The sequence below is a fragment of the Myzus persicae genome, unplaced genomic scaffold (genome assembly GCF_001856785.1).
Source record: "Myzus persicae strain clone G006 unplaced genomic scaffold, MPER_G0061.0, whole genome shotgun sequence".
Taxonomy (NCBI): domain Eukaryota; kingdom Metazoa; phylum Arthropoda; class Insecta; order Hemiptera; family Aphididae; genus Myzus; species Myzus persicae.
In genome coordinates, this window is record NW_019101803.1 from 75,768 (window position 1) to 87,149 (window position 11,382).

The following is an 11,382-nucleotide window of genomic DNA, read 5'->3' on the forward strand; positions in this document are numbered from 1 at the left end:
GGGGGGGGGGCGACGGCAGTTTCGGCGGCGGTAGTGGTCACTCGCGGTGAAGGGTTGTGTGACATATTGACCGTTGTCCCTGTAGTGCGCTCACACACACACACACACACACACACACACACACACACACACACACACACCACGCGCCTCCGCCGCCGCAACTGCGCTGTTGCCCGTGTCCCTTTTCAAAACCCGTTAATTAATACCGTCCACTTGCTAATGATGGGCTACTGAATTGTTCCCCGCGCCCGCCGCCTCGCCCGTTGCTAATGAATTATGAAGGGCTACACCATAAGTGCCATTGTGCCCCTAGGCCCGTAATATGTCACCACGCTGTACGCCCCCTCGATCGTCCAGTCCACCCATCCGCACCGTCCACTCCGACCGGCCCACTGCGACGACCATCACACAATGTATATTTTATTATATTATTATTATTATTATTATTATAATATTATACACCTTGATGGGCTTTTATTATTTTATGATTTTTTTTTTGTTTTGTTTTTTATGTTCGCCGTTGGAAATAGTTGTACACAAGGTGTATATAGTGTACTTGGGCGTTTTTATTCGAGTTAATATAAAAACCAAAACAAATAAAAAAAAAAACCCCCCATAAACAACGAACCATGCAATGATTTTTAACGAAAGGTCTTCATATTGTATGCTAGTAAACCACCAAATCGGATGCATAAGGATTTCAATGATAAATCAAATCACAGAGGAACTACTGCCCAATTAACCGATGCAGCAATAAAACGTGATGAGATAACGTGCTATGCAAGCTGAACAATCGTGTCGATTATCTCGGAGCCTAGTGAGAACCATATATAGGAGTCAGACGATCCATAATCCCGCTATACCAATACGTTTATCCTTACATATTGTAATCAACCCCTCAGTCCTCCTTGTCAACATCGTTGATTGTTTTATTTTAGTGACTTATTGGGGTTCATGTTTTTCTGTGGAAAAACTAAAATCTCTAAACGTCCGTATGAAATTCGGTTTGTATTTATATGGTGTTCCTATTTTGTATTTCACATACAAATTTTACATTCAACATTTATATTATACCTATATAGACGTACGCAGTAGAAATTCCTTAATAGTTAATGTACAATAGTATCGTAGATAGGTTGGTCACATTAAGTATCAATGGGTTACACAAAACTTTGGAAATTCAGCTGGGATTTAATATTTTGTGCGTATTAACCGATAACATAATATGCAAAAAAAAAAAATGTCTACTGTATTTCCAAGCCATATAAAAGGTTGAGTATAGACTAAACGCGAATTCATATTTTTCCATGTTTTCTGTCCCACTTTTAGGAACATTGTCAACGTACCAATTGCCCATATTATAGCTTGATATATATTCTAAATATTAAATATAATTATATTATATACCCAATATCGTAAAATGTATGTCACATATTTTCATTTTATAGGAACAGGTATAGGTATTTATGAAAATGTATGGCATCCACGGGTTGTGTGAGAAAGATTCATTAGAACTAAACCATACAGATAATAAAACTTTTTTGATCTGAACCATGATATCAGTTATACATATATGTATTATAAAATATGTATAATAACTTAACAACACTTACATTTTAGTCAGGTAAAAAGAATAGTGAGTATGAAACCCCAATGAGAGAGGTCCAATAAAACGGCTATAATATTTTTTATGCGTTTTGCGATTGCGATCTAGAATCGCTTTCGAATTGAACAAAAAAAACCCCGACGCCAGGTCGTTTGAATGTTTTGTGTTTCTTATCTATATATTGTAGGCACGAGAGTATTCGTTCGGTCATAAATTGTTACTCAACGTAAAAACCCTAAGACAGTGGGTACCTATAATTTGACATTTTTAAACTATAAAACGGACTTTTACCGTACAGATATAATATGTATTACAGAATTGAACCAATCGCCTCCTTTTTTTAAAAATATTTATTTTTATCTCGTTATTTTCTCAGCGTGTGTGACGCGGGTTTAATATTTGCGTACACACATCGTTCACATTTACCCCTATATTTATTGTAGATAAAACACTTCCAGTCTGAAGTAGGGTGCGAGATTTAAATCCTCTGTGGATTAGTTGATTATACTCGTATGTATATGAAAAAAATATTTTATTTAATATGAGCGAGTAATTATATATCTGCAAAAGCAGATATTTATTAGGGTATAAACCTATATAAAATGCGAACGAAAATAAAACATACGTTTTACGACAAAGCCGTCAATGTCCCTTAATGCTGGATGTGTCCATTTTTTTTAAAACAATTTTATATTTCGAGCCTTTATATTATAGACATTTAGTGTGCAAAGCGACAGTAGGTAAACATCAATTGATGTAGGTAGCTTAAAAATAAAATAATAATATACCATAAATTTTGATTTTGATTATACTAAAAAAATTGCCCATTTAGGTACAATTATATTCTTGTTTGCGAATAATCAGAAATAAAAATTGAACTTTTTGATTCTATATTCAGCTTTCGTGTTAAATTAATATAATGAAATGTATTATGAAAATTGTACTCTTATCCTAAGACTATCAAATAAAATACACGAAGTCTTATAGGTTAATGAATAAATTAACAGTATTTTATTATTTTACGTTATGTAAATTTAACTTTAGAATTTTCAGGAAGTTCTTTATTCGTTGTTTAATATTATTTTTAGCGTTTAGTAAACCTATATAATTTTCAGAAATTCATAGTATGTACTGATATTACATGTTGGATTTATATATTTTAAGGGTTATTCATTTTAATACTTGTAATTTGATAGTACGGACATATTATTCTATGATATGCCTATTGCCTATACCCATATAATATTTGACTATATCGTTATGCAATTTGTAAGTACCTAATATAATTCTTTTTTCAAATACATTTAGATCACATGTGTTTACATTTACTCAAGTATTATTGTATATTCAATTATTCGCATTTAAATTAAGTACTCAATATAATATGCTTTCCTTGAATTCAACACAACTTGAGTTTTAAAAAGAATACTAAAAAAATATGAAATAACGATGTATTATTGCAGCGTATATTTTTGAACGAATAAAATTATCCAAATATTAATATCCGATTGAACGGGATCGATGTGCGTGTGTGTGTACATGCGTATGAATGTGTGTGAGTGTTGTTTAGTGCGTGTGTGATTCCCACGGGTGCACAGAATGAGCAAAATGGGGCGTAAACGCAAGCACATGAATATTAAGTAACCGTTTTTAATTATAAAATTTACCGTTTGCACGGACTTCCTGGGTCGGTGTCAAAAGTTAACTTCCCCGTTTGTGTGCGAACGTCGTGTGTATGTGCCCCTATTGTTCATTTACCCCCGGGTGTAGCGTGGTATATACTGTATGCATATAATGTATATTATACACATTTACGCGTGTGTTTGTGTTTGTGTGTGCGTCTGTGTATGCGCGTGTGTATGTTCAAAGACACTACCAAAGCCAGAGTGTGCGTGTGCGTATAAAACGGCCATATAAACAGATCCCGCTGCAGGTGGCCAGCACAAAACCCCCCGCGAGCACGATGGCCAAGGGAAAACCACCTGACCCCGAAGACCCCTATTAAGTTGACACAGGTACTGGCTATAAATTTCACCATTACATACATACATATATATATATATTTATAAGTATATATGCATTTATATCGGGGCCCCATATGTATGCGTATAATATGCAATATATATATATATATATATATTATATTATTATACGTGTGTATAATATTATCAAACTGTAAGTGTATGATGCTCGGATTACCGTTGAAATCGTCGCCCTTGTAAATTTATCGCAGTTTTTCACATCTCTCTCATTCTCTCTCCCTCTATTTTTCTTTCTCTCTCAAGCGTATACTCTCGTTGTGCGCCTGACAAGGAAACAAAACAAGTTTCACCAAAAGTCAACATATATATAGGTACTTATATACGCCGGGGATTCGTGTAAGTCTATATGTGTTCTTATACTTACAAGAAACCATTGCCAGTGTACATATGTATAAACATATAAATATATATGTATGTAAAAACTGTCGGAAAACTTTGTTTTTCATTTATCTAGTTTTATTTTTATTTTTTTAACTATATAGGTAACTACACACAAAACAAGAAACACATAAATATATAATACATATCTCGCGTAATTTTTGAAAAGTACCGTGAACTGCACGACTTATAGAAACTGATGTGGTACTCGTGCGCTTCGCTCAACTCCGAAGTCTGCAAGAGCCCGAGCAATAATATTTATATTATAAAATTACTACACTTATTACAAGTGTAAGGTATAAGTATATTAGATTATATATTATGTAGTAGGTATACCTGTTAAACATTTAAAATCAATTATAAATCATCTCATTTTAAAAACATTTATTCTGAGAAAAAATTGGGTCACTACATAATATAATAAAACATATTTTAGGTGTATATATCAGCTAGGTTATAGGATGATTGGATATGTATATTTTCATATTAAAGTTTTATATATTATAAAGTGAATTTAAAAAAATTTAAGTGATGATTAAAAAATGTACGGCTTACATGAGTTAGTATTTAAAAAATTTAGTTATTTGAATATTGTAAGTAGGAACCTTCTATATAACCAATAACATAAATTTAATGTCCACATTTTAAGTCTCCATTTATCTTTAATATATGAATAGTAGCTGAAGTACTCTATGTAAAAATAAAATAATAATACTTATATATTTTTGAAAATATTGTAGTTGATATAGTACCAAATATATATTATAATATGATTTATTTTTTTGGAATTAGTGAATTAAAATTGTACATTTTGACAAAAATCAAATCAAATGAATGACGGTCAGTCATTTATAGGGTTCCCTCATACGGTCATCATTTCATATTCGGTAAAAACCAAGGTAAAAATGTAAAATGGTTATTGCATATTGGTATTGATTTTAGTAATGACATTTTGATAAAAGTATGATAAGTATTTAAAATATTAGGTATATTATTTAATGATTTAAAAATTTACTTTTATACATTAATATAAAAAAAAAAAACATTTATGCACTAAATATTATGATTCATTGTTTTATACTTTTATCGTAATTTTTTAGTATTGTTTTTTGAAAAGTTATAAAATTAACCAACCCATTATAGTGTATAGTACAGACTAATTGTAAATTGTAATCATTTATAGGTGCTTCATTAAATTAAATATATAAATCAATATAGAACTCTCTACATCACATAACGTAAAAGTGGATAAAGAATCTAATATATTTAGACATTCGTATATATATTAATACGTGTAAAAATATATCATATACAGACATACAGTGGTATAATATATTGGTGATCGCTTAATTTATCACTTTATCATATTTTCTACGTGTAAATTTTATTAATTTATTGTGGATTTATACTTGAACATTGGACTATAATTAAATATTATGATAAATTATAAATAAAGAATATGTATAAGAACAAAGTTGTCGCGGTAATTAATACCGTTCAACAATGGTGCAATTTATTATGTTCATTGTCATAACTCATGATAATAAACGAAAAGTATCATATTGGTTAATTTAATTAGGAAAAACTAAAATACTTAAAATAAATTGAAAAATTGTTTTTCTTTTTTGAACTTAGTTTCTATGGAACTAGTCATTGTAGCTTATTATATCATTTTCTCACTACATTTTTGCTTAAATAGTAAAACCATTTAAAGATGACATTAATAATGATATTATTTTTTTTGTCCAGTACCTACCAATTCAATTAATATAAAGGTAATATTATATGCTAATATTCATGTTATACTCAAAGTTGATAAATTATTTTTGACGTTGACTTAATATTCAATATTTTATTATTGTCAGTTTTATTTTTATTTTATTCTTTTGTTTATATCTAAAACTATCTTAATGTTAATTTTTTTCCTCCCTGTTATTTCCGTTTAAATTAAAAGGGCCGGTTTTATTTTATCTGGGTTGAAAAACTTTACGACTTATTTTTACAAAAAACTGGTGGTACTACATTTGTGTATTACATTAATATAATATAATACAAACAAATAGTGGCGCTATAATACTTGAAATACCGGATCTGCCTTAATTGTACAATTTTAACATAAGAGTACCAGAAATTGATAAAGTGTAATATATATTTAAGCAGTTATCTCTCATTAAAAATGTTTTACAATGGTCATTAAAAATAACAAAATAATTTTAAATACTACCAAAAGACAAAATTAACCACCTCATAAATTTTGATTATTTTATTTTTTATGAGTAATAATTTCTGTATCTTACCTACATAATTGTTTTATTTTATTATATATCAATACAATTATACAAAATAATGGTAAAATTACAATATGTTATCGGAATATTAGATAAATGATTTTTTTATTTTTTTTTATTTTTACGGTATATGCAATCTGTTCCTTTAGGAACAATAAGAATATGTGTTATAAGAAAAAATGTATACATGAAAGCTAGATGAGAGGAGTCAACCAGTGGTAACACTAACCTTTACTTAATGATTTTTTTTTCAATGTCTATTGCTATACTTTACATTACTCGTTAAGCAGATCTCGATACCATTTCCTTCTGAGCCTCCTAGGAGAGTTCCCAGGAATTGTGAAAGTTGCAAGATTTGAAATGAGGGGGGGTTGGTGTGAGAACTGATCATCTGACTACTGAGGGAGTTTTGAGTTTGTAGATATATGATTTAAATAAAATAATAAGGTGTATATTAAATTATTAACATCTTTATCTTCGATTAATTGAAACCCATGTTAAACCTACCTATATAATATTGAATATATTATGTTGAATTTCAAGAATCAAAATATCCGAATATACCAATATAATTCACACGAGAATTATATTGTCACAGAAATGAATTTAAAATGAAAATGTGTCTAAAAAATTGTCAAATATACAAATAATTCAGTACTTGTTCAAATCAGTTGTTGACAAATCGCGTCATTTTATATTTTGTTTATTGCTGTTTTCACGGCACGTCCTATGTAAGTACACTTGTATATTAACGAATGTTGTAAAAACCATTACCCTATCAATCTACAGTGTAAAATGTTTTACATATTTCTTAGCAACGGAAAAAACTTCATTTCATATATTTTGTCGGGTAATATATAGCTAGGTAACAACATTTTTTACACTTTTTATAGAAGTCCACGCAAAGTTTATGTATTTGTAGTTTTTGAATATAATTAAAGTCAATTTGAATTCTATTATTCTTAGAGTTGTTAATAATCTAGGTTTGAAATAATAAAAATTGTTTTAGCATACAAATATGTTGTATTATAAGGCATAAGTACAATTATAAAAGTTATTTTTTCTAATTAATGACTGCAGATGTTAACTTGATTTACTCTTAACATTTTATAATTCATAATAAAATATACATTATAGAATACACACATTAACACACAATGATTGTACTGTTTAATTTGAATTACAAAGTACACATCTTATAAAATCCAATTTTCCGTAATAATATGGTTTCATAATTTATATTAGTGTAGGTAATATATTATTTTATCAATAAACGATGTTGTTCCTGACTAATTCTAATAAATACATCTAATAAACACATTAAAACGAATTTAATTACAAATTGACAATAATTATTGACATTTATTGTTTGTTTATTCAATTTTTATATAGGTATACTCTACGAGTATATACTATATAACGTATGCGTACATTTCATACGTCAATAAGTTATGTAACTATCAAATTCTTTACATTTATTTAAATATAAAATACTAATCTTGATAATATTATATAGTCAAAAATGTTTAAATATTAAATTAGTACTTAAATTATTTTAATGCTACCTATACATTTAATAATATATTATGTTAACAAAATACATACTTAATAGATTTCAACAGAGATTTCAATCAAACGCCAACACTGGTTTAATACTAGTGAATAAAATATATTGGAAATTGTTAAATAATACGTTTCGACACAAATAAACACGCCCATCAATATTAAAGTAATATAGAGGTTGCGTGGGGTAAAAATTGGAAAGCAATAACGATGGCTGCTATTTATTTATTTTCCGAACTAACTAATAAATCAAAATGAAAAAATAGGTACATAAATCTTCATTATTAACTAATTCTGATAATGATTAACTAACAATAACAGTTATTTATAGTGGCATAAAAATTCACCTGGTCCAGTAATTGTATAATATGACAATTTAATTATCTAACTTATACTCGTTTAATTACTAATTATTTTATTTAATAATTAATACTAACATTTTTACTCGTGTATAATACTTCACAATTAATAAAAACAATCGTCTGAAAAAAAGTGCGACTTCCTGAAACCATTATGAAAAATTTACTTTTAACATTTGTGCGTTTATATTGAACTGTGATATTTGCAAAGACTTGATATTCGATACGTAGGTAGGGGGAATAGCAATCCTATTATAAACATGCTGACAAAACATTTAAAAGCATCAAATTAGCGTGACGAATTGATTAGTAATATAAGGGTAACAGACCTTTAAACTTAAATCCATTTTAATATTACGTTTTATTATGTCTGGTTAAAAACTTGTAGATAGGTACCTATACTATTTATACACCGAAACTATTAAAGCAATATTATATATACCTCTAATAAATGTATAGTGTATATCTTATGATGACTTTTAGTTATAAGTATTAAGTACACAAATAAATAAACTAAAGGTTCGTTATTTTTATAAATGTATTTTCTAACTTAACATAAAAAACCTTAGAAAAATTTAATTTGTAAATTAAAACAATAAATTATTACATCGTATACATTTTTTTATCGACCAAACAATAAAATCAATATATTTAAATCACATAATGATCATTGATCACTGGAAATTATGAAATAATACCTATAAGCATTCATTCACGTATAGTCCGCCTAACGAGTTATGAAAATCTTAAATCATATTTTATCTAAAACGAATAAAGTTGTCAGGTAAAGTTTGACGTTGGTATTTCAAAACTATTTGACAGCGACTGGCGGGATGTACGAATAAACAAAAATGCACAACATAATGGAGCGTGTTACTATATAACTTTCGACGACGAGTGCATATAGATAGAACAAAAATGCGTTATTTTTAAACGATTGCCGCTGGAAAGGAATGCGACTTGTTCGCGCGTAATATATCATGTAGGTGTTTAAATCGCATTTATTATATTATGCAGATTATTTATGCAACTGCAATTGATAAGTCCGAATATTCGGTCGTCGACAATCGGCCAAAAAAAAAAAAACCATTTAAAACCCGCAATATACGTATACTTTGTGCAGTTTGACAATGTTTGAGAGATATTAATCGTACTCACGTGCGAAGACGTCAGATACGAATCGTCGGACGCGTTATCAGTGTCGTTCTGACGATTATCGGTGACGCCGGCGGCGGTGGCGACGGACGTGGAAGCTCCGTCATGCAATCTCTGAGGGTGGTCCAGCTGCTGCTGTTGCAGGTGAGGCTGCACCGGCAGCAGCGGTGGTGGCGGCGGCGGCGGCGGTTGGTGATGCTGCTGGTGCAGGTGATGGTGATAGTGGTGAGGTTGCTGCTGTTGGTGGTGATCCCAGTAGAAAGGGTCCATCATGGTGACGGTGACCGCGAATTTTTATGTAATATATTATTTGGACGATCGTACTCACTTTATTTTATCGCACTTCAGCACGACCCGGCGCGGCACGTTTGTGTGTAATCTATTACGGACGGTTGGCGCGCGTCAAGCGGCGGTGGTGGCGGCGTGATCGTCGTCGTCGTCGCGGTTCGAACGGCGCGGCGGCGGTCGTACGCGGTTAGGTCATAGTGCACACGCGTGCACACACGTGCGTTATATTATATTTATATTAAGTCCAAATTTTAATTTTTTTTTGGGGGGGGGGAGTTGGGAGTCCTGAGACGCAACGACTGCAGGGCCGGACTCTGGGGCACAAGTCTATAAGGGATGTATGCAGTGAAGGCACACGAAAAAATAATTATTATCTATATTTAGGTATATAGCAAGCGTCTAATAATTTAATATGATACGATGTATACTCATTTAATACTTGATCGAATATTTAGTAATATCGGAAACACTACCCGAGAGAAGTGAAATTAAAAAAAAAAATCCGGACTCGGCGGACGTATGAGTGAGGCAGAAAGAGAGAGAGAGAGAGAGAGAGAGAGAGTGAGAAAAAGACGGGAAACTTTGACGTCGGCGACGACTATATTATACACTATACGGCGACGACGACGGGTAAGCACGACGCGCGCGAACGACGGACAACGTGCGTGTGTGTTCGTGTGTGTGTGTGCGTCCGTGAAACGTGTTAGAACGCGCGCGCGTGTGTGTGTGTGTGTGTGTGTATGTGTGTGGGAGCTGGCCCGGCCCCGTACGGGCGCGCGCGTTCCGCTCGTTGATAGGTTGATTACGTCACCGTTCGCCCCGATATATACGCATGCTGACAATGTCTGTGCGTGTGTGTCGTGTGTGAGCGTGTGTGCGAGTGTGTCACGTGAGTGTTCGCGGGTGTGCGCGCGCGTGCGTGTGTGTGTGTATACCCGTGTACGTTTGGATTAACGACAAATTGCCCCGGGCGCCACTTTCCGCATAAAACAACCCCTAAACACTAAATCCACTCCTTTCTTGCACCCCCCACTCCAGAACAAGCTCTTCCAATATTAATACGGTCACTATAACCACCGCACATCCTTTCGCCACAGATTTTTTTTTTTTACTCTACACATTTAGGTATACATTGCTCGTCGTCGCCACCTCTAAATAATATATATGTATTATGTATATTCGACTGTATAGCAATATAGGTATATAATATACGACCGCTGGGTAGTATATGTATAATATACAATGTAGAATACTTTTAACGAAGTAATGGAATATACTTTTTCTGTAATATGTTCTTCATAATATCGTGCACATTTGCGAATACATTTCAAATCGCTTATGTCACTTCGATTATGTCATACTCGTGGTTAAAATATTTATATAAATACACCATGTTGAAGCGTTTTTCGAACACGTAAATCCATAGAACGATTTGTTTTATTTTATCAACGTCAACTTTATGAAAACTTTTATTGATTCAGAAACTAGAATTCTATAGGTATATTACAGTATAATAATATATTGCCTATAATGGCTAATATAATGATTAAATTATGAAATCAGAAAGATTAAATTTTCTTTTCCCAGTCATACGTCGTATTCCTTACTTAATTAGTTTAAAATTCTACTTCATTGACTACAAGATTTTATTCAAGATTTTTAACGATGATAATTTATGATTTACAGGTAAAAAATGAATTGTC

At 31.5% G+C, this 11,382-nt stretch overlaps 1 protein-coding gene across 1 annotated transcript in view; it reads right to left on the bottom strand.

The window, feature by feature from the left end:
• The window catches only part of LOC111030459 (homeobox protein caupolican-like), a 67,027-nt gene extending 56,740 nt beyond the window's left edge, over positions 1-10,287 (bottom strand). The window contains exon 1 of the mRNA XM_022309962.1: positions 9,395-10,287. Within this exon, the coding sequence (XP_022165654.1) occupies positions 9,395-9,664 (270 nt within the window). The 5' untranslated portion in view covers positions 9,665-10,287. The remainder of the gene's footprint in view (positions 1-9,394) is intronic.
• Between the last annotated feature and the right edge of the window lie 1,095 nt (positions 10,288-11,382).